The following is a 27,558-nucleotide window of genomic DNA, read 5'->3' as shown; positions in this document are numbered from 1 at the left end:
CTTCACAGACAGGAGCACATGCGAGAGTGCCTCCTCCCTCACAGGGGCAGATGCGAGAGTGCCTCCTCCCCCACAGGGTCAGATGCAAGCGCGTCACCACCGCCACCACAGAGGCAGATGAGAACGCGTCACCTCACCCACAGGGGCACATGCGAGCGCGCCACCTCACCGACAGGGGCACATGCGAGCGCGCCACCTCACCGACAGGGGCACATGCAAGAGCGGCACCTCTCAACAGTCCTAGAACTATGATCCTTCATGGTTCCGTGCGCCCCTTGGACTCAGCACCCGCCCGTCCGGCATATGTTATAGCATAATGTTACTTTACCTGATATGAGAGTAATAATCAGGACAACAACATTGTTTCAACGTTTGTTTTTATTTTTAAACATAAAAAAAACAAAAACGAAGCACATTGGGATATTCTATAAGAGGAGTGGATTGTACATGGGAATGGATTGTCCTTCAAGCCACCTGTACTGCCATCGCCTCCCCCTTCCCATTAGAAAGAGGAGAGACCCTTTAATAGACCAGTCATCACTCCAACAAAGAACATTTCAGGTTCCTCCACTGTTACAGAATATCCCCAATGATAGTTTCTGCCTAATCAACAAAAGTAATGCAGCGAGGGCTGCTCAACGTTCCTCTTTCAAAGGCTTCATGCAAATAAATACATTTCTATTAGCCTATAGCCAAGGCAACGCTGCACAGGACGCACAGATGGGGGGACAAAACAAACATTACTAAGACTATAACCAACATGTAACATGTTACACAAAAGAAAAGAGTTAGGCTACATTTTACTGCTGAAATTATTTGGTACCTGCACACGGCAGAGGCAGCCAATGAGCTCACCAGGAAGCAGTGACAGCATAGCGGCATGATGTGTAGTGTCATAGGACGTTAGATAAGCTCACTGGGTGGCTGCCTCGTCTGTGCAGGGCTCCTCGGAACATCTTAGTGTATATATATATATATATATATATTTGTGCAATTCATACATTTATTTATTATCGCTTGTGGAGGTGTACACCCTAAGGCAGGCATGTCCAAACTGCGGCCCTCCAGCTGTTGAGAAACTACACATCCCCGCATGCCCTGACACAGCATTAGCATTCTCTTACAGCAAAACTGTGTACGGGCATGCTGGGATGTGTAGTTTCACAACAGCTGGAGGGCCGCAGTTTGGACATGCCTGCCCTAAGGTACCTCTGGGTAACCCATCTGCCAACACTGTGGGCCGCATTTTGGGCCAATTACTTACACGGACATCAATGTTTTCTTCTGAAATCCAGCTTATTATATAGGGTAACGGGATACAGACTCTCTCTGTTACATCAGGTAAGGAAAAGGTGACAGGGGCATATGTACTAAGCCATGGAGATAAAGTACCAGCCGATCAGCATTTTTCAAACTCAGTCTGTAACATAGGAGCGGATTGGCTGATACTTTGGGGTATATGCAATTGCGGTCGAATTCCCGAAATTGTCGAAAAACTGGACTTTTTCGCCAAAAAAAAAAAAATCGACAATGCAATACAGTACTTTCCGTCAAAAAAACGGACTTTCCAAATTCGACTTTTGTCAAATTCGACTTTTCTGCAATGGTACAAATGCGGCAATTCGACAAAAGTATATTCAATTGAAGTTTGGAAATTTGACAACAGTGCTTTTAGACAGTAAATTCGTCATTTTCAATCCGTCACACTTTGGTGGGTGAAACTAATAAAAAAAATTTAAAACATGTTTTTTTTGGTGTTTTTTTTTATTGGTAATAGCATATCTATTTATATTAGAAGGGAGTAGGTACTTGGTTTGTCTTTTTGGGAGGCACAAGTATTATTTATATATTTTTAAAAATATATATATATTTTTTTAGATGGAATGGTAAAATCCCGGAAAAAAATGGCGTGGGGTCCCCCCTCCAAAGCATAACCAGCCTCGGGCTCTTCGAGCCGGTCCTGGTTCTAAAAATCCGGGGGAAAAATGGACAGGGGATCCCCCGTATTTTTAAAACCAGCACCGGGCTCTACGCCTGGTGCAAAAAAAAACGGGGGACAAAAAGAGTAGGGGTCCCCCGTATTTTTTACACCAGCATCGGGCTCCACTAGCTGGACAAATAATGCCACAGCCAGGGGTCACTTTTATACAATGCCCTGCGGCCGTAGCATTAAATATCCAACTAGTCACCCCTGGCCGGGGTACCCTTTGGGAGTGGGGACCCCTTCAATCAAGGGGTCCCCCCCCCAGCCACCCAAGGTCCAGGGGTGAAGCCCGAGGCTGCCCCCCCCCCCATCCAAGGGCTTCAAAAAAACGGAACAAATCCGTCAAATCGGCCGTTTTTCGGCAGCGGGACTGTCGAATCCGTTTTTTATTGCATATGGTCAATTTCGGCACCCACTTGCCGAAATTAGCCTGTCGAATTGTGTCGAATTGAAAAACGGCCGATAATTTGCCGCTAATTGCATATACCCCTATATCTCTCTCCACAGCTTAGTACATCTTTCCCCTAATGAGTTTCAGCCAACAACGTCTCTTTATCATGCGCAGTCACATACGGAAGTCGTCATACCCTGAAGAACCCGCAGAGCTATACGTTTCTCATTGAGACAGATGCAGTATTATATTATTTCCACAGCTTATATAAGGTCACAGCTGCAACCTATTCTGTACAAGGAAACATTTACATTAAAGGTTACGATTTCAATCATTTTTGGGTGGAGTAAATATTGTGCTGGGCTCCACATTACAACAATTATACAGCAGTACTCATTCATATTAATAAAAGCACAAATGTATTAAAAATCGTTTCCACACAAAAGTAGAATTCCTACATTTCCAATAAACCTGAAAAACATTTACTACTTAACTGCCAGTGTTTGTAGCGCCCCAACACTTGGCCCGGGATGTAATGAAGTCCGAATTTGGCGGCTGTGCGGAATGCCTGAACGCGGAAGTTTTTTTAAAGGGGCAATCGTGTCCAAGGCTAAACCATGCTTCTACACGATTGCTCCTTTAAAAAAAAAACAGACGAGTTCTGCCGGCTTCCTGCACGGCCGCCGATTTCGGAGTTCATTACATCCCGCGCCTGGATTGGCCCACGGTGTCTAAATCGGATTTAATTATCTTTACAAAGAAAAAGAAAAAAAGTGAATAAATAGTTAGTGAACGACGTCTGCTTAGACTAACGTTTCCGCAGCAGGACTGCAAAACGCCATGAAACATACAATGAAGAATGGATTGGTTTCACCTTTTGTTGAAAGCATAAAATTAAAACAGATTCATTAACAGTCCATTAGTATAAACCCCTTATATCTTAAGAAGCTGAAAATATATACAGTATTCACAAGTGCAAAAGAAGACAAAGCATTTTCCTACATTAGTAAGTGCAGATTATACACAATAAATTAGAAGCACAACTGTGGGTAGATAAAATAGATTATTCTCTCATTAGTCATCATGAAAATAGCTTGTCACCAGTGTATTGCTCTCTATCCTAACGCTGAAAGTCCACCGACACCATTTTAAGCAAATAAAACACTTGAACACACAACATAAAAACAGCGAGGGGCTCTTTAGGGGGCCACAGCCCATCGCGGGCGGGGACCGTTCCCAAGTGGTCAGAAGAAAGTGTCGTTAGGCTGTCCCACCTCGTCAGCCAAATTCAGAATGTAGCTGGCCACATCATCTTGTGTGGGGGCATCAGACACCAACCACGAGTCATTCACCCCGGTCACCTGTAGGCGGCAGATGGGGCAGTTTCGGATGCGATCACTCCTACCGAAACAACATTCTGGTTACACATGCAGGAATATCTGTGTCTACAGTTTATCCTAATAGTCAGGAAACATAAATAACTGCAAATATGCCCGCGGGGGTCAAGAACACAGACACCGAGAAGTGGCTGGATTCCATCCCAACTACTTACCGTACGGAGAACCGCCACCTATTTGCTGCATGGGGGAACTGAGGATTTCTTAGGGTGGATATTCCTAAACAGAAATCCCCTTTACGTAAATAAGATGCCAGAATTTCACAATCTGGTTTTAATTCAGTGGATTGATAACGGAGGCTGACTATGGTTACATAAGACGGAATAAAGCATTTCTTCCGCTAGAAAGAAATCACTGGGATTCTCATAAAAACTAAACTATGGTAAATGATAGGATTGCTCTTCACTATGAAGTCTTTTCCTTCCTCAATATCTGTTCGTTATACACATCTGATAATAATGTTGACTCACAAACTAGATAGAATCCATATTATCTTTGTAATAAACTTATTACCCTCAAAACTAGGTAGCAGATCGCAACACCCTGCTCTGTCACACATCCTTGGGACCTCCATAAATCTCCTGAGGTTACGGTCATGTCTGCATAGCACTAGTGGGAAATCTCTATTTGCAAGTACAGTACTCGAGACACTAGCCCCAATGCAATGGCTTATACATTCACCTCCTCTCTGATGGGGACACAAGTTCCTTACACTACCCCGCACCCACCCTGATATGAACCATGTTAGCTCTGAGGAGTAATGCGGATTCTCCAGTCACACACGGTATGTGGGGAGCATCCTGCAGCTCCCATCTCACCCTCCTGTACTCACGTCCTGGCCCCCGGGTGCTATCACTCACCGTATCATGTCTGGACGTACTGTGAGGAAGTATCGGACACAGAGAATCCCCGGGACGCTCCCCGGATATGCGAGTTGATCGCTAGCTGCATTCGTTCGCTGTGCAGCGATGAGGCACAAAAACGGCACTTCTTGCGCATGTATATGCGGCACAATGCGCACGCGCGACGTACTATTACAACGAACGATGTAGTTTCGCACAGGGTCTAGCGAAGCTTTTAAGTCGCACTGGTGGCCGCAGAGTGATTGACATGAAGTGGGCGTTTCTGGGTGTCAACTGGACGTTTTTCAGGGAGTGTTCGAAAAAACGCAGGCGTGGCTGGGCGAACGCAGGGCGTGTTTGTGACGTCAATACAGGAACTGAACAGTCTGAAGTGATCGCAAGCGCTGAGTAGGTTTTGAGCTACTCTAAAACTGCACAAAAAAAACTTTGCCGCCGCTCTGCGATCCTTTCATTCGCACTTCTGCTAAGCTAAAATACACTCCCAGTGGGCGGCGGCATAGCGTTTGCACGGCTGCTAAAAAATAAGATTTTACTTACCGATAAATCTATTTCTCGGAGTCCGTAGTGGATGCTGGGGTTCCTGAAAGGACCATGGGGAATAGCGGCTCCGCAGGAGACAGGGCACAAAAAGTAAAGCTTTTCCAGATCAGGTGGTGTGCACTGGCTCCTCCCCCTATGACCCTCCTCCAGACTCCAGTTAGGTACTGTGCCCGGACGAGCGTACACAATAAGGGAGGATTTTGAATCCCGGGTAAGACTCATACCAGCCACACCAATCACACCGTACAACTTGTGATCTAAACCCAGTTAACAGTATGATAACAGCGGAGCCTCTGAAAGATGGCTTCCTTCAACAATAACCCGAATTAGTTAACAATAACTATGTACAATTATTGCAGATAATCCGCACTTGGGATGGGCGCCCAGCATCCACTACGGACTCCGAGAAATAGATTTATCGGTAAGTAAAATCTTATTTTCTCTATCGTCCTAGTGGATGCTGGGGTTCCTGAAAGGACCATGGGGATTATACCAAAGCTCCCAAACGGGCGGGAGAGTGCGGATGACTCTGCAGCACCGAATGAGAGAACTCCAGGTCCTCCTTAGCCAGAGTATCAAATTTGTAAAATTTTACAAACGTGTTCTCCCCTGACCACGTAGCTGCTCGGCAAAGTTGTAAAGCCGAGACCCCTCGGGCAGCCGCCCAAGATGAACCCACCTTCCTTGTGGAGTGGGCCTTTACAGATTTAGGCTGTGGCAGGCCTGCCACAGAATGTGCAAGTTGGATTGTGCTACAGATCCAACGAGCAATCGTCTGCTTAGACGCAGGAGCACCCATCTTGTTGGGTGCATACAATATAAACAACGAGTCAGATTTTCTGACTCCAGCTGTCCTTGCAATATATATTTTTAATGCTCTGACAACGTCCAGTAACTTGGAGTCCTCCAAGTCACTTGTAGCCGCAGGCACTACAATAGGCTGGTGCAGATGAAATGCTGACACCACCTTAGGGAGAAAATGCGGACGAGTCCGCAGTTCTGCCCTGTCCGAATGGAAAATCAGATATGGGCTTTTGTAAGATAAAGCTGCCAGTTCTGACACTCTCCTGGCCGAAGCCAGGGCTAGAAGCATGGTCACTTTCCATGTGAGATATTTCAAATCCACCTTCTTTAGTGGTTCAAACCAATGAGATTTTAGAAAGTCCAAAACCACATTGAGATCCCACGGTGCCACTGGAGGCACCACAGGAGGCTGTATATGTAGCACTCCCTTAACAAAGGTCTGGACTTCAGGGACTGAAGCCAATTCTTTTTGAAAGAAAATCGACAGGGCCGAAATTTGAACCTTAATAGATCCCAATTTGAGACCCATAGACAATCCTGATTGCAGGAAATGTAGGAATCGACCCAGTTGAAATTCCTCCGTCGGAGCACTCCGATCTTCGCACCACGCAACATATTTTCGCCAAATTCGGTGATAATGTTGCACGGTTACTTCCTTCCTTGCTTTAATCAAAGTAGGAATGACTTCTTCCGGCATGCCTTTTTCCTTTAGGATCCGGCGTTCAACCGCCATGCCGTCAAACGCAGCCGCGGTAAGTCTTGAAACAGACAGGGACCCTGCTGAAGCAAGTCCCTCCTTAGAGGTAGAGGCCACGGATCTTCCGTGATCATCTCTTGAAGTTCCGGGTACCAAGTCCTTCTTGGCCAATCCGGAACCACTAGTATCGTCCTTACGCCTCTTTGCCGTATAATTCTCAATACTTTTGGTATGAGAGGCAGAGGAGGAAACACATACACCGACTGGTACACCCAAGGCGTTACCAGCGCGTCCACAGCTATTGCCTGCGGATCTCTTGACCTGGCGCAATACCTGTCCAGTTTTTTGTTGAGGCGAGACGCCATCATGTCCACCATTGGTCTTTCCCAACGGGTTACCAGCAAGTGGAAGACTTCTGGATGAAGTCCCCACTCTCCCGGGTGAAGATCGTGTCTGCTGAGGAAGTCTGCTTCCCAGTTGTCCACTCCCGGGATGAACACTGCTGACAGTGCTATCACATGATTCTCTGCCCAGCGAAGAATCCTTGCAGCTTCTGCCATTGCACTCCTGCTTCTTGTGCCGCCCTGTCTGTTCACATGGGCGACTGCCGTGATGTTGTCCGACTGGATCAACACCGGTTTTCCCTGAAGCAGAGGTTCTGCCTGGCTTAGAGCATTGTATATTGCTCTTAGTTCCAGAATGTTTATGTGAAGAGACGTTTCCAGGCTCGTCCATACTCCCTGGAAGTTTCTTCCTTGTGTGACTGCTCCCCAGCCTCTCAGGCTGGCGTCCGTGGTCACCAGGATCCAATCCTGTATGCCGAATCTGCGGCCCTCCAATAGATGAGCACTCTGCAACCACCACAGAAGAGACACCCTTGTCCTTGGAGACAGGGTTATCCGCAGGTGCATCTGAAGATGCGACCCTGACCATTTGTCCAACAGATCCCTTTGGAAAATTCTTGCGTGGAATCTGCCGAATGGAATTGCTTCGTAAGAAGCCACCATTTTTCCCAGGACTCTTGTGCATTGATGTACAGACACCTTTCCTGGTTTTAGGAGGTTCCTGACAAGCTCGGATAACTCCTTGGCTTTTTCCTCCGGGAGAAAAACCTTTTTCTGAACCGTGTCCAGAATCATCCCTAGGAACAGCAGACGAGTTGTCGGCATTAACTCGGATTTTGGAATATTCAGAATCCACCCGTGCTGTTTTAGCACTTCTTGCGACAGTGCTAATCCCATCTCTAGTTGTTCTCTGGACCTTGCCCTTATTAGGAGATCGTCCAAGTATGGGATAATTAATATGCCTTTTCTTCGAAGAAGAATCATCATCTCGGCCATTACCTTTGTAAAGACCCGAGGTGCCGTGGACAATCCGAACGGCAGCGTCTGAAACTGATAGTGACAGTTTTGTACAACGAACCTGAGGTACCCCTGGTGTGAGGGGTAAATTGGAACGTGGAGATACGCATCCTTGATGTCCAAGGATACCATAAAGTCCCCCTCTTCCAGGTTCGCTATCACTGCTCTGAGTGACTCCATCTTGAACTTGAACTTCTTTATGTACAGGTTCAAGGACTTCAGATTTAGAATAGGCCTTACCGAGCCATCCGGCTTCGGTACCACAAAAAGAGTGGAATAATACCCCTTCCCTTGTTGTAGAAGAGGTACCTTGACTATCACCTGCTGAGAGTACAGCTTGTGAATGGCTTCCAAAACCGTCTCCCTTTCGGAGGGGGACGTTGGTAAAGCAGACTTCAGGAAACGGCGAGGTGGATCTGTCTCTAATTCCAACCTGTACCCCTGAGATATTATCTGCAGGATCCAGGGATCTACCTGCGAGTGAGCCCACTGCGCGCTGTAATTTTTTAGACGACCACCCACCGTCCCCGAGTCCGCTTGAGAAGCCCCAGCGTCATGCTGAGGCTTTTGTAGAAGCCGGGGAAGGCTTCTGTTCCTGGGAAGGAGCTGCCTGTTGCTGTCTCTTCCCTCGACCTCTGCCGTGGCAGATATGAATAGCCCTTTGCTCTCTTATTTTTAAAGGAACGAAAGGGCTGCGGTTGAAAAGTCGGTGCCTTTTTCTGTTGGGGAGTGACTTGAGGTAGAAAGGTGGATTTCCCGGCTGTAGCCGTGGCCACCAAATCTGATAGACCGACTCCAAATAACTCCTCCCCTTTATACGGCAAAACTTCCATATGTCGTTTTGAATCCGCATCGCCTGTCCACTGTCGCGTCCATAAAGCTCTTCTGGCCGAAATGGACATAGCACTTACCCGTGATGCCAGTGTGCAGATATCCCTCTGTGCATCACGCATATAAAGAAATGCATCCTTTATTTGTTCTAACGACAGTAAAATATTGTCCCTGTCCAGGGTATCAATATTTTCAATCAGGGACTCTGACCAAACTACCCCAGCACTGCACATCCAGGCAGTCGCTATAGCTGGTCGTAGTATAACACCTGCATGTGTGTATATACTTTTTTGGATATTTTCCATCCTCCTATCTGATGGATCTTTAAGTGCGGCCGTCTCAGGAGAGGGTAACGCCACTTGTTTAGATAAGCGTGTTAGCGCCTTGTCCACCCTAGGAGGTGTTTCCCAGCGCTCCCTAACCTCTGGCGGGAAAGGGTATAATGCCAATAATTTCTTTGAAATTATCAGCTTTTTATCAGGGGCAACCCACGCTTCATTACACACGTCATTTAATTCTTCTGATTCAGGAAAAACTATAGGTAGTTTTTTCACACCCCACATAATACCCTGTTTAGTGGTACCTGTAGTATCAGCTAAATGTAACGCCTCCTTCATTGCCAAAATCATATAACGTGTGGCCCTACTGGAAAATACGGTTGATTCGTCACCGTCACCACTGGAGTCAGTGCCTGTGTCTGGGTCTGTGTCGACCGACTGAGGCAAAGGGCGTTTCACAGCCCCTGACGGTGTTTGAGTCGCCTGGACAGGCACTAATTGATTGTCCGGCCGTCTCATGTCGTCAAACGACTGCTTTAGCGTGTTGACACTATCCCGTAGTTCCATAAATAAAGGCATCCATTCTGGTGTCGACTCCCTAGGGGGTGACATCCTCATATTTGGCAATTGCTCCGCCTCCACACCAATATCGTCCTCATACATGTCGACACACACGTACCGACACACAGCAGACACACAGGGAATGCTCCTAACGAAGACAGGACCCACTAGCCCTTTGGGGAGACAGAGGGAGAGTTTGCCAGCACACACCAAAAGCGCTATATATAACAGGGATAGCCTTATAATAAGTGCTCCCTTATAGCTGCTTTATATATATCAAAATATCGCCATAAATTTGCCCCCCCTCTCTGTTTTACCCTGTTTCTGTAGTGCAGTGCAGGGGAGAGACCTGGGAGCCGTCCTGACCAGCGGAGCTGTGAGAGGAAATGGCGCCGTGTGCTGAGGAGATAGGCCCCGCCCCTTTTCCGGCGGGCTCGTCTCCCGCTATTTAGTGAATCCAGGCAGGGGTTAAATATCTCCATATAGCCTCTGGGGGCTATATGTGAGGTATTTTTAGCCTTTATATAGGTTACATTTGCCTCCCAGGGCGCCCCCCCCCAGCGCCCTGCACCCTCAGTGACTGCGTGTGAAGTGTGCTGAGAGGAAAATGGCGCACAGCTGCAGTGCTGTGCGCTACCTTTAGAAGACTGCAGGAGTCTTCAGCCGCCGATTCTGGACCTCTTCTGACTTCAGCATCTGCAAGGGGGCCGGCGGCGCGGCTCCGGTGACCATCCAGGCTGTACCTGTGATCGTCCCTCTGGAGCTGATGTCCAGTAGCCAAGAAGCCAATCCATCCTGCACGCAGGTGAGTTCACTTCTTCTCCCCTCTGTCCCTCGTTGCAGTGATCCTGTTGCCAGCAGGACTCACTGTAAAATAAAAAACCTAAGCTAAACTTTTTCTAAGCAGCTCTTTAGGAGAGCCACCTAGATTGCACCCTTCTCGGCCGGGCACAAAAATCTAACTGGAGTCTGGAGGAGGGTCATAGGGGGAGGAGCCAGTGCACACCACCTGATCTGGAAAAGCTTTACTTTTTGTGCCCTGTCTCCTGCGGAGCCGCTATTCCCCATGGTCCTTTCAGGAACCCCAGCATCCACTAGGACGATAGAGAAACTGCTAGCGAACGATCAACTCGGAATGACCACCATGATGTGCGAGATGTATACGTTGATAAGAATCCTCTGTAACTCTGGACATAAGCAAATAACGGTCTCTCACCATTTGTCAATGCACTTCTGGCAGAAGCTGTGAGCGCAAGGCAAGATGACATCAGCACGGCCGTCCATACAGATGCAGCACTCTTCCTCATCCGTCAGCTGCTTGACCCTGGAATACGGAAAGTTGTAAGTCAGTGACATCACACACAGCAGCTTATTGACTTGGCTCTTTGCAAAATATAGTGGCAGCTACAGCCAATGCTGGATTCTTCTAAATATATACAAAAAGGCACCAACGCAAAGAGCAGGAGCCAACGTCATAAGAAGGTAGAGAGGTGGAAGGCAGCGCTCCTCGAGTTTCTCCTGGACATACATTATAAACAGGAGGGTGTGGGGGTAGGAGCATCTTTACCAGTTACACCGAGCAGGTGACATTTATAGGGAGGGGAACAGACAGTAGCAACAGTGACACCTATAAGGGCAGGTGGGGGAACGAGCATCTCCACCAGTGACACGGAACAGGTGACAATTATGGGACGGGAACAGACCGTAGCACCAGTTACAATTATGAGACAAGTGTTGTTTGAGAATTTCTAGTAAATACGGGGGCAAGATACATTCATGGGGGTGTAAAGAGTTATTCAAAGATTTATAGGGTGCTGGATACATTTAGTAAGAAAGTCTGGTAGTTCCTTGCCAGGAACAGGATCTTATGTAAACAATAATCTGTTACCATTGTGTACATACGCAAAACTTTATTCCAAAATGCTGATTTAATTTCCCTGTAGCTCTTTATATGCCTGTCACACCGGAGTGTTCTGCAAATACCTCTCCCTCTGTCACACCGGAGTGTTCTGCAAGTACCTCTCCCTCTGTCACACCGGAGTGTTCTGCAAATACCTCTCCCTCTGTTACACCGGAGTGTTCTGCAAATATCTCTCCCTCTGTCACACCGGAGTGTTCTGCAAATATCTCTCCCTCTGTCACACCGGAGTGTTCTGCAAATACCTCTCCCTCTGTCACACCGGAGTGTTCTGCAAATACCTCTCCCTCTGTTACACCGGAGTGTTCTGCAAATATCTCTCCCTCTGTCACACCGGAATATTCTGCAAATACCTCTCCCTCTGTCACACCGGAGTGTTCTGCAAGTACCTCTCCCTCTGTCACACCGGAGTGTTCTGCAAATACCTCTCCCTCTGTTACACCGGAGTGTTCTGCAAATATCTCTCCCTCTGTCACACCGGAGTGTTCTGCAAATATCTCTCCCTCTGTCACACCGGAGTGTTCTGCAAATACCTCTCCCTCTGTCACACCGGAGTGTTCTGCAAATACCTCTCCCTCTGTCACACCGGAGTGTTCTGCAAATATCTCTCCCTCTGTCACACCGGAGTGTTCTGCAAATACCACTCCCTCTGTTACACCGGAGTGTTCTGCAAATACCACTCCTTCTGTCAGCCACTTCAGGTCTGATCCAACATAAACATGGAGAGAAAGCGTCACGCAGACAGGAACACCCTCTGTCCGCACTAACAAGCGCCGTACCTCCCCATTAAGATGCTGGCCTGGCAGGAAGACATGGACGGCAAGCTCTCTGCGTTCTCCTCTGCAGCTGCGCAGCTCTGGGCAAACACGCCACTCGCGTGACTGGTGATGTCTTTGTAAAGCTGGATGAACTGGTAGAGATTCATGATTCTTGACACCTCCACAATGCCGCTGGTTTTATTAATCTGGAAGTCAAACAATAACCAGATCACTGCTCTACTGCGTGGCTTCTTATGACAGAGGCATCAGCACCTACTCCTATACATAAATACACCTTTCTTATATCCACTTATGATAATGCAACCCCCACTCCCTACTCTCATATTACTCCCTCCCCCCACATTATTATATTACTCCCTCCCCCACATTATCATATTACTCCCTCTAACCCACCAACAACCCCCCATTATCATATTACTCCCTGCCCCCACAACACTCCCCCATTATGTTACACCCTGCCCCCACCAACACCCCCCTTATCATATTACTCCCTGCCCCCACAACACTCCCCCCATTATGTTACACCCTGCCCCCACCAACACCCCCCTTATCATATTACTCCCTTGCCCCACCCACACCCCCCATTATCATATTACTCCCTGGACCCACCAAGACCCCCCATTATCATATTACTACCTGCCCCCACAACACTCCCCCCATTATGTTACACCCTGCCCCCACCAACACCCCCCTTATCATATTACTCCCTGCCCCCACCAACACCCCCTTATCATATTACTCCCTTGCCCCACCAACACCACCCATTATCATATTACTTCCTGCCCCCACAACACTCCCCCATTATGTTACACCCTGCCCCCACCAACACCCCCCTTATCATATTACTCCCGCCCCCACCAACACCCCCCTTATCATATCACTCCCTGCCCCCACAACACTCCCCCCATTATGTTACACCCTGCCCCCACCAACACCCCCTTTACCATATTACTCCCTTGCCCCACCAACACCCACCATTATCATATTACTCCCTGCCCCCACCAACACCCCCCTTATCATATTACTCGCTGCCCCCACCAACACCCCCCATTATCATATTACTCCCTGCCCCCACCAACACCCCCCTTATCATATTACTCCCTGACCCCACCAACACCCCCCATTATCATATTACTCCCTGCCCCCACCAACACCCCCCATTATCATATTACTCCCTGCCCCCCATTATCATATTACTCCCTGCCCCCCCCCATTATCATATTACTCCTTGCCCCCACCAACACCCCCCAATATCATATTACTCCCTTAAAGCATCTGAAAGTCAGATCCCAGTTGAATAAATAAAAAGTACAGTACAGTATATAACAATATGTGCAGTGTACAATAACCTACTGTAATATTCTGTTTTTTTCTCCACTCTTCCAATATATCATGTTACAGAAATCTATATTATATGTTTTTACATATCTATAGGTGAAATCTCCTATACAAACGTTCAGATTGCAAAGCTCAAAAACAACATATTTGTTAATGCGTCCCCTAAACCTGCGCAGTCCGTGCAGCACCCACCTTTGTACACAAAACGCGCACAACCACTTTCCACAGAGCCGAGGAGTCAGATCCTGGCTGTACTTCAAACAGGAGATGTTTGTCCTGTCCCACGGCCAGCTTAGCTGTTCTGAAAAAGGAAATGAAATAAATGCATCCATAACAGACGGATGGACTAAATAAACACAGCATACAAAACGGACTGTTCCATTGTACTGGTTACAGACTGAATGACTTACACATCCATCATATGAACTGTAAATTGTGGCTGGAGAGACACAAAAAGTGATATACAGCTGTAATCTAAAGTACAGTAAACAAGGCATGAAAAATCATACAGGAGTATAAGGGACCGACTAAAGCAACATGTGGCTCTGTAGCTAGTGTAGAACTGCAAGTCCCAGTAAGGGCCATGTGCTTGTCTTTGCATACATTTAGTAACTGAATACCGCTGCACAAAAGTGGAAGCAAGGAAGGCGCAAGCAACTACCGACCAATGAGCTGTACATCAGTAGCAGGGTAGTTGATGGAAAGAGTTGTAGATTATCTCAAATCCAGCAATTTACAGGATCCCAAACAGCATGGATACACTGGGGGGAGGGGGGGGGGGGGGTATCATGTCAAACAAACCTTATTGACTAGGTGACTAAAGTAAAGGGGGAGAGGGGGCACAGATATAGCTTAACTAGACTTTAGTAAGGCTTTTGACGCTCTGCCACATCGCAGACTGCTAAAGAAACTTGAAAGCTTGTGATTGTATACCAAGGTGGTTGAATGGATAAGATCTTGGTTGCAGGATAGAAAACAGAAAGTTGTGGTAAATGGAGTGCATTCACAGGATGGAAATGTTACCAGTGGAGTACCCCAGGAATCTGTACTTGGACCAGTGCTTTTTAATATCTTTATTGGTGACATTACAAATGTTACGGAAGGGAAAGTATGACTTTTTGCAAATGACACAGAAGTATGCAACAGGGTAGACTAACCAGTAGGGGTAAAACTAAAGACTGATGATCTAGGTAGACTAGAGGAATGGTCAAGAGTGTGGCAATTACAGTTTTATGCCAAAAAATTCAAAATCATGCACTTGGGTCTCAAAAATCCAAAGGCTAAATATAGTATTAATGGCACTATACTGGAAACTACTGAGGAGGAAAGGGATCTAGGAGTCACTGTTTCAGGTGACATAAAGGATAAATATAGTATTAATGGCACTATACTGGAAACTACTGAGGAAGAAAGGGATCTAGGAGTCACTATTTCAGGTGACTTAAAGGCAGGTAAGCAATGTAACAAGGCAATGAGGAAGGCTAGTCAGATGCTTGGCTGCATTGGGAGAGGAATCAGCAGCAGAAAGTAAGAAGTAATAATGACACTGTATAGGTCATTGGTACGGCCTCATCTAGAATACTGTGTACAATTCTGGAGGCCATATCTTCAAAAGGATATTAATACATTAGAGACTGTACAAAGAAGGGCAACTAAAATGGTGCATGGCCTACATCACAAAACATACCCAGAAAGACTAAAAAATCTCAATATGTATAGTTTGGAGCAGAGAAGGGAAAGGGGGGACATGATAGAAACTTTCACATATATCAAGGGTTTTAACAAAGTCCAGGAGGGAAACATTCTCCAAATGAAGAGAAGCAATAGGACACGAGGACATGCACTGAGACTGGAGGGGGGGAGGTTCAGGGGAAATTTGCGGAAAAATTACTAGAAAGGGTAGTGGACAAGTGGAATAGTCTCCCATCAGAGGTGGTAGAGGCTAAGACAGTAAAGCAATTTAAACATGCATGGGATAGACATAAGGATATCCTTACAAAGAAATAAGGATCAAACGGTTTGAGGTAACAATATGGTTAAAAAAAAGGGCAGACTAGATGGGCCAAGTGGTTCTTATCTGCCGTCAAAATCTATATTTCTATAATAGCAGTCCTTAAAATGAAAATGTTACTAAGTATACACATTCATGCAGACTGGCGGACGGTTACACAATGAGTTTCTTTTTAAAGTGCATTAACTTGTATTATAATTATAAATGTTCTGCATATACGTGGGACTAACATGATTCAATCATTAATGTACTGAATTATAAAATGCAACACTGAACATTTCTGCCAAAAAGGCACCATACATATATTCATTGATTTACAGGTACCATCTGCAAACGTCCTAATTAGAGATTGACAGTCTGCTGCTGTTTGGGGGCCGGCGATGGTGCACGGCATCTATTCAGTTAGGAGAAGGCATGTGGGCAGACCGGCATGTCCGTAAGTTCTGGGCACACCTCCACGCGTGATAGCGACGGGGCCGCATCCCCACCCCTGCTGGCCACGCCCCACCCCTTTAATGCGCCCATAAGACCCCTGCCCGCAACCCCAGTGCCCTGCCCATATTCAGTGGGAACATTAGGAGATGGCCATCATTGTAGGCCCCTTTGTGTCCAGGCTTGGTGTAACAGTTCAAGTGTTCATTCTAGCACCCTGCACCTTTCAAAATCCGTGCAGTTCCTCTTTCCTGCCTGGGGTGTCGCTCTCTGCTGTGGTGCTTCTCAGCACACCCCGATCTGTTACTCAGTGCTGTAATACAAACCTGTGTGTGCTGAGAAGCACCCTAGCAGAGAGCGACACCCCAGGCAGAAAAGTGGAACTGCACAAGATTTGAAAGGTGCAGGGTGCTAGAATGAACACTAGAACTGTTACAGACCAAGCCTTCTGCAATGGCCACCAGATGAGAGTGAGAGAATTCTGGCACTCAGATAAGGCGATAAGAGAAATAATTTACAGAGCCACTTATTAGAAAATGGAATTAGACAGTCACGGAAGAATAGCAATAGGGCCAGACACAGCTACTATACACTAATCCACAGGAATCTAGCGTAGGGGGCATCGGGCAGCCAGTGGCGCGTCAGGTATAACGTCGGAAGTTGTGGAGCAGTTTATAAGAAACTTACACATCGTTGAGCTCAGCGACCCGTCCTAGGAACTCCTCATACGTCAGGAAGCCACTCTCACGCACAAGGGTCACGTGCTTGACCACTTTCTCAGGGAGCTTGTTCATCACTGTCTGGCCGGAGATTTGCTGCCCCATCGCTGGGGAATGACTGAAATACCTCCCCCAGGCAATGTAGGTTTCGCTGAGTAGAACAGGTCCTATAAGATAGGACAGGTATTAACAGGCAACTAAATATACCGGATACAGACACAAAAAGACCCATCCGTGTTTATAACATGCCTACAAACATTATCACATTCATTCATAGTACTTAACAGTAATATATAAGGTATGTTTGGCTTCAAAACATTTGTAAAGGGACCCGGGATACTGTATGCCGAGTCCCCTCGTTCCATCAGCCTGGCCAAATACCCTCCATACTTGCATCCAATGCAGAGTGGGGGCAGGGAACGCACACCCCTCCGCACCCATATGGGATTGGGCAGACCACATAGCCAATCAGTTTACAGGTTGAGGCTCCCATATCCAGAATGTTCAGGACCGGATGCATTTAGGAGATTGGATTTTTCCTATTGTTTGCTTACCATTATGAGATATCGTGGGGATGGGACCCAAGACTACACAGAGTGCTTTTATGTTTCATATACACCTTATACACACAGCCTGAAAGTCATTTTATACAATGTTTCTAATACGAATATTAAACAAAGTATGTGTACACTGGGGATGCAGTTAGGATATGGATAGGCTTCGGGAGAGGAGGTCAGGGTTAGGCACTAGGAGACGTTTAGGGATAGGCTGCGGGAGAGGAGGTCAGGGTTAGGCACTAGGGGATGGTTAGGGATAGGCTGCGGGAGAGGAGGTCAGGGTTAGGCACTAGGGGACGGTAAGGGATAGGCTGCGGGAGAGGAGGTCAGGGTTAGGCACTAGGGGACGGTTAGGGATAGGCTTCGGGAGAGGAGGTCAGGGTTAGGCACTAGGAGACGTTTAGGGATAGGCTGCGGGAGAGGAGGTCAGGGTTAGGCACTAGGGGACGGTAAGGGATAGGCTGCGGGAGAGGAGGTCAGGGTTAGGCACTAGGGGACGGTTAGGGATAGGCTGCGGGAGAGGAGGTCAGGGTTAGGCACTAGGGGACGGTAAGGGATAGGCTGCGGGAGAGGAGGTCAGGGTTAGGCACTAGGGGACGGTTAGGGATAGGCTTCGGGAGAGGAGGTCAGGGTTAGGCACTAGGGGACGGTTAGGGATAGGCTTCGGGAGAGGAGGTCAGGGTTAGGCACTAGGGGACGGTTAGGGATAGGCTGCGGGAGAGGAGGTCAGGGTTAGGCACTAGGGGACGGTTAGGGATAGGCTGCGGGAGAGGAGGTCAGGGTTAGGCACTAGTGGACGGTTAGGGATAAGCTGCAGGAGAGGAGGTCAGGGTTAGGCACTAGGGGACGTTTAGGGATAGGCTGCGGGAGAGGAGGTCAGGGTTAGGCACTAGGGGACGGTTAGGGATAGGCTTCGGAGAGGAGGTCAGGGTTAGGCACTAGGGGACGTTTAGGGATAGGCTGCGGGAGAGGAGGTCAGGGTTAGGCACTAGGGGACGGTTAGGGATAGGCTGCGGGAGAGGAGGTCAGGGTTAGGCACTAGGGGACGGTTAGGGATAGGCTGCGGGAGAGGTCAGGGTTAGGCACTAGGGGACAGTTAGGGATAGGCTGCGGGAGAAGGTTAGGCACTACGGGACAGTTAGGGATAGGCTGCAGGAGAGGGTTAGGGCTAGGCACAAGAGGACAGACAGGGATAGGCTGCAGGAGAGGGTTAGGCACTAGGGGATGGTTAGGGATAGGCTGCAGGAGAGGGTTAGGGTTAGGCACTAGGGGATGGTTAGGGATAGGCTGCGGGAGAGGGTTAGGCACTAGGGGACGATTAGGGATAGGCTGCAGGACAGGGTTAGGCACTAGGGGATGGTTAGAGATAGGCTGCGGGAGAGGGTTAGGCACTAGGGGACGATTAGGGATAGGCTGCAGGACAGGGTTAGGCACTAGGGGATGGTTAGGGATAGGCTGCAGGAGAGGGTTGGGCACTAGGGGATGGTTAGGGATAGGCTGCAGGAGAGGGTTAGACACTGGGGGATGGTTAGGGATAGGCTGCAGGAGAGGGTTAGACACTAGGGGACGGTTAAGGATAGGCTGCAGAAGAGAGTTAGGGATAGGTAACAGGAGAGTGCTAGGCTGCCGCAGGGAATGGTTAAGGTTAGGGGGGGTGTGTGTGTGTGTGTGTGTGTGTGTGTGTGTGTGTGTGTGTGTGTGTGTGTGTGTGTGTGTGTGTGTGTGTGTGTGTGTGTGTGTGTGTGTGTGTGTGTGTGTGTGTGTGTGTGTGTGTGTGTGTGTGTGTGTGCGTGCGTGCGTGCGTGCGTGCGTGCGTCAGTGTGTACGTGCGTGCGTGCGTGCGTCAGTGTGTACATACCCATGTGTGTGTCCGTGTGTTTATACCTGTGCATGCGCAGATTCAGGGAGGGGGGGGGGGGGGGGGGGTGGCACCAAGGCACGTGCCCCCACTGTCATTTAGGAGGTGGTTTTTTTTTTCAATGCTGCACTGCACAATGAGGCTGCCGGCTGTCAGTCCCTCCTTCCTGTAGCAGCTTCGCTAGGAACGATCAGCCCAGCTCCGCCTCCTCCATTCTGATTCGTGGTCTGGGCTTATTCCGGACTTTAGTGTCACCCTCTCCCTGGCTGCACTAGTACACGGGGGAGGAGGGGCTCCGCAGAACGATGATTGTGGGGGAGTGAGAGCCGCCAATGCCGCCGCCTGTTAGATGGAGCATGCCGCAGCCTGATGGAGCAAGCCGGACCCGCCACCAGGGAGACAGATCCCTGCACCTGAGTTGGCAGTGCAGGGGTGATTGAGCTGAGCTGGGGACCCAGGAAGCAGGTAGGGTGCAGGGACACTGGGGAAGGGCTACTGAGAGTGTGCGGTGCTGCACTCGCATGTGCAGGGCCAGACAGAAACAGCAGCAGACCAGTGCTCTCTCAGTGTCTGCCCCCTTCTCCAGCCTGGTGCCCACACCATTACTGCCCCCAGCCCCAGTATCTCCAATCCTGCCAGCCCAGTGTTTCCCCTTCCCTCCCCAACCAGCCCACTGTTCCCATCTCACTGCTCTCCCATCTAGAACCCCCCAGTGAGTCTAGACATACTGATCCCTCCTCACCAGCCCAGTGTTACCCCTTTCACTGCCCCCTTCCCATCCTGCCAAGTGCCTCCCCATTCATAATGCCCTGGGGCCCCCAATCCAACCCAGTGTCCCCCACCATCTCACTAACTCCCTTATCCCAGTATCTACCACCCTGCCTGCCCAGTGTCTCGCCTCTCCCAGCCCCCTGCCCCAACTCACTGCCCCTCAGCCAGGAACATCCCCTCATTCAGCCCAGTGTACCCCCTTCTACAACCTAGTGTTTCCCCCTCCCACCACCATCTCTCTGCCCTATTCCCATCTAGACCGGTGTCCCATATATAGACCCCACTGCCTGTCACCTACTGCCTTTCTGTCTCCAGCTATCTCTCCCCATCACTTTTCTCCCGTTACCCATTGCCTTCTACTCTCAACCTGACATCACCCACTGCCTCTCCCCGTCACATTCTCCCTGTCACCTACTGCCTTTCTGTCTCCAACTATCTCTCCCCATCACTTTTCTCTCCTGTCACCCATTGCCTTTTACTCTCTACCTGACATCACCCACTGCCTCTCCCCGTCACATTCTCCATGTCACCCACTGCCTTTCCGTCTCCCACTATTTCTCCCCATCACTTCTCCCTCCTGTCTGCCTCTCCCTGTCACCCACTATCTCTACCCCGTCATCCACTATGTCACAAACAACCTCCCCATGTCACAAACAACCTCCCTATGTCACATTCTGTGGCGTCACCCACTGCCTCATGGATATGGCACTCTTTGAAGCCACACCTATTGTTGCAAGGCCACACCCACTTTTCTGGAGCACGTGCGTCTTATGTGCGCACTAAAGTACCTCCCCCTCATTTCCTCTGTCATGGTGCCCCCTTGTAATTTTGTTCTGGATCCGCCCCTGTACCTGTGTGTGTGTGTCAGTGTGTACATATCCATGTATAAAAGGATTTTAATTACCTACCGGTAAATCCTTTTCTCGTAGTCCGTAGAGGATGCTGGGGTCCATATTTTACCATGGGGTATAGACGGGTCCACTAGGAGCCACTGGCACTTTAAGAGTTTAATAGTGTGGGCTGGCTCCTCCCTCTATGCCCCTCCTACCAGACCCAGTCTAGAAACTGTGCCCGAGGAGACGGACAACTTCGAGAGAAGTATTTTACACAGATAGTGGCGAGATTCACACCAGCTCACACAAACAAGGCAAACCAAGCAAACCAGCTTGAAAACTCAGCAATGGCTGAACAAGATTACTTAACCAAGTAACAACGCAGTACTGAACTAAGAACAAAGCAGTACTGAACAAGTAACCACTGCAGGATAACGAAGAACTGGGCGAGCGCCCAGCATCCTCTACGGACTACGAGAAAAGGATTTACTGGTAGGTAATTAAAATCCTATTTTCTCTTACGTCCTAGAGGATGCTGGGGTCCATATTAGTACCATGGGGATGTGCCAAAGCTCCCAGAACGGGAGGGAGAGAGCAGAGGCTCCTGCAGAACTGATTGACCAAACTTGAGGTCCTCAGTGGCCAAAGTATCGAACTTGTAGAACTTTTCAAACGTGTTCGACCCTAACCAAGTAGCCGCTCTGCAAAGTTGTAAAGCCGAGACCACCTAGGCAGCCGTCCAGGAAGAACCCACCTTACGAGTAGAGTGGGCCTTAACAGATCTTGGACACGGCAATCCTGCCGTAGAATATGCATGTTGAATAATGAACCTGATGCAGCGAGAAATCGTCTGCTTAGAAGCAGGACACCCAATTTTCTTGGGATCATAAAGGACAGAGTCCAATTTCCTGTGACGAGCAGTCCTCGTCACATAGATCTGCAAAGCCCTCACAACATCCAAGGACTTTGATGTAATTGAAAAGTCTGTAGCTACTGGCACCACAATAGGTTGGTTGATATGAAAAGCCGACACAACCTTTGGAAGGAACTGCTGACGCATCCTGAGCTCAGCTCTATCTTCATGGAAGATTAAGTAGGGGATTTTACAGGACAAAGCTCCCAATTCCGACACACGTCGAGCAGAAGCTAAGGCCAATAATGTAACAGCCTTCCACGTGAGAAACTTGACCTCAGCCTGCTGTAAAGGCTCAAACCAATCTGATTGCAGGAAATACAAAACCACAATAAGATCCCAGGGTGCCGTCGGCGCCACAAAGGGAGGCTGGATGTGCAAAACCCCTTTCAAAAAAGTCTGAACCTCAGGGAGGGCAGCCAATTGTTTCTGGAAGAAAATGGATAAAGCCGAAATCTGGACATTTATGGATCCCAAACGCAGGCCCATATCCACACCTGCTTGCAGGAAGAGAAGAAACCATACAAGTTGAAACTCCACTGTAGGAAACTTCTTGGATTTACACCAAGACACATAATTTTTCCAAATGCGATGATAATGTTTAGACGTTAGTCCTTTCCTAGCCTGTATTAGGGTAGGAATAACCTTGCTCAGAATACCCTTCCGGGCTAAGATCTGGCGTTCAACCTCCATGCTGTCAAACGTAGCTGCGGTAAGTCTTGATAAGCGAACGGCCCCTGTTGCAGAAGATCCTCGCGAAGAGGAAGAGGCCTCGGGTCTTCCAGCAGTAAGTCCAGAAGATCCGCATACCAAGCTCTCCTTGGCCAGTCCGGAGCAATGAGAATTGCCTGAACCCTTGTTCTCTTTATGAGTTTTAGAATTCTTGGAATGAGAGGAAGTGGAGGGAACACGGACTTGAACACCCACGGTGTTACCAGGGCATCCACCGCCACTGCTTGTGGGTCTTTCGACCTGGAACAGTACCTCCGAAGTTTCTTGTTGAGACGTGAGGCCATCATGTCTATTTTAGGCACGCCCCAAAGACTGGTCACCTCTGTGAACACCTCTGGATGGAGGCCCCATTCTCCTGGATGGAGATCGTGCCTGCTGAGGAAGTCTGCTTCCCAGTTGTCCAGTCCTGGAAAGAAGATTGCTGACAGCGCCACTGTGTGCTTTTCTTCCCAGAGGAGGATTCTTGTTACCTCCGATATAGCAGCTCTGCTCTTTGTTCCTCCCTGTTGGTTTATGTAGGCCGACAACGTCACATTGTCCGACTGTACTTGAACGGCCTGATTTTGCAGAAGATGTGCCGCTTGGAGAAGGCCGTTGTATACGGCTCTCAGTTCCAGACTGTTTATTGGGAGAATGGATTCCAGACTTGACCAACTTCCTTGGAAGGTTTCCCCTTGAGTGACTGCGCCCCAACCCCTGAGACTTGCATCCATGGTTAGAAGGATCCAGTTCTGAACCCCAAACCTGCGACCCTCCAGAAGGTGAGGCATTTGCAGCCACCAGAGGAGTGAAATCCTTGCTTTCGGCGACAGACGTATCCTCTGGTGCATGTGTAGGTGAAATCCCGACCACTTGTCTAGCTGATCCAGTTGGAAGGACCGAGCATGAAATCTTCCGTACTGTAGAGCCTCGTAGGAGGCAACCATCTTCCCCAGAAGGCGAATGCACTGATGAACCGATACCCGGGTAGGCTTCAAGACATCCCGGACCATTGATTGTATCACCAACGCTTTCTCCACCGGTAGAAACACCCTCTGCGCTTCCGTGTCGAGGATCATCCCCAGGAAAGACAATCTCTTTGTCAGCTCCAAATGTGACTTTGGAAGGTTCAGTATCCAACCATGTTCCCTGAGCAGATGAGTCATGAGAGCAATGGACTGCAACAACTTCTCCCTGGATGATGCCTTTATCAGCAGATCATCCAGATATGGAATTATGTTCACTCCCTGTCTGCGGAGGAGAACCATCATCTCTGCCATCACCTTGGTGAACATTCTCGGTGCCATGGACAGAGCGAATGGCAGTGCCTGGAACTGATAGTGACTGTCTAACAGTGCAAATCTGAGATAAGCCTGATGCGGCGGCCAAATCGGAATGTGGAGGTATGCATCCTTGATATCTAAGGATACCAGAAACGCTCCCTCCTCCAGACCTGAGATCACCGCTCTCAGAGACTCCATTTTTTATTTGAACTCCCTCAGATAAGGGTTTAACGATTTCAAGTTCAAAATCGGTCTGACCGAACAATCCGGTTTCGGTACCACGAAAAGGTTTGAATAGTAACCCATGTGTTGCATATAAGGTGGAACTGGAACAATGACCGTTGACTTTTCCAATTTTTGGATGGCTTCCTGTAGGGTAGCCCTTTCTGTCAGTAAAGCTGGCAAGCCTGATTTGAAGAATCGGTGAGACGGGAGTTCTTGAAACTCCAGTCTGTACCCCTGGGACACAATATCCTGTATCCTGGTAGGACGACACCCAGACGTGGCTGAAACGTCTGAGTCTTGCACCCACCAGCCCGTTCTCCAGGCTGTGTGGTCCACCGTCATGTTGAGGATTTTGAGGAACCAGAAGTAGGCTTCTGGTCCTGGGAACCTGCAGGTACAGGCTTTTTGGATTTTGCCCGACCACCTCTAAAGAATGTGGTAGGAGGTTTGGACTTTTTTGTCTTTGCGGTCCGAAAGGACTGCGATGTCGATGAAGAAAAGGGTTTCTTCGTAGAAGGAGCAGCTGAGGCAAGAAAGGTCGACTTACCCGCGTTGCCGTGGAAATCCACGCATCCAACACTTTCCCAAATAGAGCCTGACCTGTGAAGGGTAGGTTCTCCACACTTCTCCTGGATTCCGCGTCTGCAGACCATTGGCGCAGCCAGAGTCTCCTGCGTGCTGAGACAGCCATGGAAGATATCCTTGCATTCAGAGTACCCAGGTCCTTCATGGACTCCACCATGAAACCCGCAGAATCCTGTAAAACCACCTTTTTAGACTGTCTGGAGACAGATGCGTCAACTATAGGTGGGTTTTCCCATTTTTTCCTATCCTCCTCAGGCAAGGGAAAAGCAACCAGAACCCTTTTTGGGATCTGGAATTTTTTTTTCCGGGGTTTCCCTGGACTTTTCAAATAATGCATTTAATTCGTACGCAGGGAAGGTTAGCGAGGCTTTCTTATTGTCTGTGTAGTAAGCCTCCTCAACCTGCTCAGGTGGTGTGTCAGTAATGTGTAACACATCCCTAATGGCCTCAATCATGAGCTGCACCACATTGCAAGGGATGCCGCCCCCCTCAACATATCCCCATCACCGTCTGCCGTGTCAGAGTCGGTATCAGTGTCGGCTTGCATAATCTGGGCGAAGGCACGTTTCTTTGGGTATATGCTAGCGGATTTAGAAGTAATGGGAAACAGAACCCGACCAAACTTCCATAGACTTCCTTAAAACCTGAGTTTCAGTCTCAGTATGGGCTACCCTAGTAGAAATCTGAGATATCATTCCCTTAATGGAAGCCAGCCATTGTGGCTCAGATTCAGAAGTCAGAGACATGATATTACATCCTGGGTACGTGGAACAGATTCCTCTGGAGAAGATACTTCCTCTGCAGCCTAAGACACAGAGTCCCTGGACATGGTTATGTGAGATTTGCATACACACACACACACGAAAATGTCAGACACAGTTTCCCCCAAGTACCTTCAGAGAGAGACAGAGTTTGGAGCCAGCACACACAGCGCCCCAGACGCAGTTATATAAGAACTGCCTGGCGCTGACTGTGTACCCTTAATAGACTACACAGCGAAATGACAGCCTCCCACCCCTTCTACAACTCCCTGGTACCGCACAGGAGAGCTGGAGTCGTGTGGAGGGACAGCACTCCCTGTCAGCGTCGCTAGAAGTGGATCTGCAGGGAGAAAATGGCGCTAGTGAGCTGCTGGGTCCGCTCTGAGAAGAAGCTCCGCCCCCAAACATGGCACTATTTGAAATTTTATACTGGCCTGAGGTATTATACTAGCAGCGTTTACCGGAGTCCCTGATAGCCTGAGTGACCAGTGTAAGGGTACTTGCAGTGGCCCAGGGCGCCCCTCATAGCGCCGCACCTGCTGAGCCTGCCGGAGCACAGTATCAGTACTGCGCTCCCACCCTGTTGCTGACTGCCCATTTTGTCAGTTTCGGACCCCACAATATCTGGTGGCAGCCTTGCCTCCGGGCACATTTTCAAAACTGGGTCTGGTAGGAGGGGCATAGAGGGAGGAGCCAGCCCACACTATTAAACTCTTAAAGTGCCAGTGGCTCCTAGTTGACCCGTCTATACCCCATGGTACTGATATGGACCCCAGCATCCTCTAGGACGTAAGAGAAATATATATATCAGTGCGTACATACCTGTGTGTGTCAGTGTGTACATAACTGTGTGAATATCAGTGTGTGTGTGTGTGTGTGTGTGTGTGTGTGTGTATATCAGTGTGTGTGTGTGTGTGTGTGTGTGTGTGTGTGTGTGTGTGTATATCAGTGTGTACATACAAGTTTGTGTGTGTGTCGATGAGTACATACCGGTGTGTGTGTGTGTCTATCAGTGTGTACAAACCTATGTGTTTGTGTGTCGGTGTTCATCTCAGTGTGTACACACCTGTGTGTGTGTACACATACATACCCGTGTATATATCAGTATGTACTTAACCGTGTGTGTCAGTGGGTTCATACCAGTGTTTGTGTCAGTGTGTACATACATACCTGTGTATATCTCAGTATGTACATACCTTTGTGTATATCAATGTGTACATACCCGTGTATATATCAGTGTGTACGTGTGTGTGTGTGTGTCAGTGTGCACATACCTGTGTATCAGTTTGTACATACCTGTATGCGTCTTTACATATGTGTGTGTCAGTGTGTACATACCACAGCGTGTGTGTGTGTGTATATAGCAGTGTGTATATAGCAGTGTGTACATACAGTACCTGTATGTGTGAGTGTATATAGCAGTATGTACATACCTCAGCGTGTGTGTATATAGCAGTGTGTACATACAGTACCTGGCTGTGTGTGAGTGTATCAGGGCTGCAGGAGGCGGGCACGGTGCTGGTCTGGCCCCGGCATTGTGCACGGATCCCGGTAGAGCAGCGCAGGACTGTCACTCACACGTCCCCGGTGCCTCCGCTCAGCTGTCACTCTGTTAGACGTCATCACGCACGGACAGATGCGCATTGTTAGTGATGCGCGGCGGCCATCTTTGATTTGGGAAACATTTACTTCTGTGATGTGGAGATGTTGTTGTTTCGTCACGTGTGCTCTTCCTACTGCTCTGATTACTGCCCAGTAATAATCATTTCCCTCCATTAAAATTACTCTGAGAGCCAGAGGTGCCAAGGCTATATACCCCTACCACAGTGTCAGGCAGAAGCCCCTGTACATCGCTGTGCTATATGTCAGAGCTCTGAGTAATAATAACAGCATTACACCCTAGCCTGTGTCAGTGCCAGGACTATATACCCCCACAGTGACCAGCAGATTCCCCTGGGGCAGTACGGATGGTGTAATTGTGAAGGGTGGTGCCCCCTTCTTCCCCACGTCGCGTCGGGCAACGGAGCGACGGGCGGCGGCGCGGCGGGCAGGTCCCAGTCTGGAGGGGCTTGCATCCGAAAGGATTCAAGCCCCTCCAATCACCGCGGCGCATTTCAAACGGCGCGCCAAGCGCGAGCCAATCAGGGCTCGCGCCTT

The 27,558-nt window shown here is 48.8% G+C and overlaps 1 protein-coding gene across 2 annotated transcripts; it reads right to left on the bottom strand.

Annotated features, from left to right (window-relative positions):
* Nucleotides 1–360: 360 nt before the first annotated feature.
* On the bottom strand, nt 361–27,031 carry RNF141 (ring finger protein 141). Of its 2 annotated transcripts, XM_063946437.1 has the most exons (6): nt 26,874–27,031; nt 16,873–17,071; nt 13,935–14,043; nt 12,405–12,589; nt 10,924–11,031; nt 361–3,776 (listed from the first exon to the last, which is right to left on the bottom strand). In XM_063946437.1, exons 2-6 carry the CDS (start codon nt 17,007–17,009, stop codon nt 3,620–3,622), a joined length of 696 nt encoding a protein of 231 aa, XP_063802507.1. In that variant the 5' UTR covers nt 17,010–17,071; nt 26,874–27,031; the 3' UTR covers nt 361–3,619. The 2 variants fall into 2 exon arrangements, with proteins under 2 accessions (XP_063802507.1, XP_063802508.1); XM_063946438.1 differs by lacking the exon at nt 26,874–27,031 and having other exon boundaries at nt 13,935–14,038; nt 16,873–16,953.
* Between the last annotated feature and the right edge of the window lie 527 nt (nt 27,032–27,558).

This window comes from Pseudophryne corroboree, chromosome 11 (genome assembly GCF_028390025.1).
Source record: "Pseudophryne corroboree isolate aPseCor3 chromosome 11, aPseCor3.hap2, whole genome shotgun sequence".
Classification (NCBI taxonomy): Eukaryota; Metazoa; Chordata; class Amphibia; order Anura; family Myobatrachidae; genus Pseudophryne; species Pseudophryne corroboree.
Note: the sequence above shows the minus strand (reverse complement) of the source record. Positions and strands in the feature narration are given on the sequence as shown.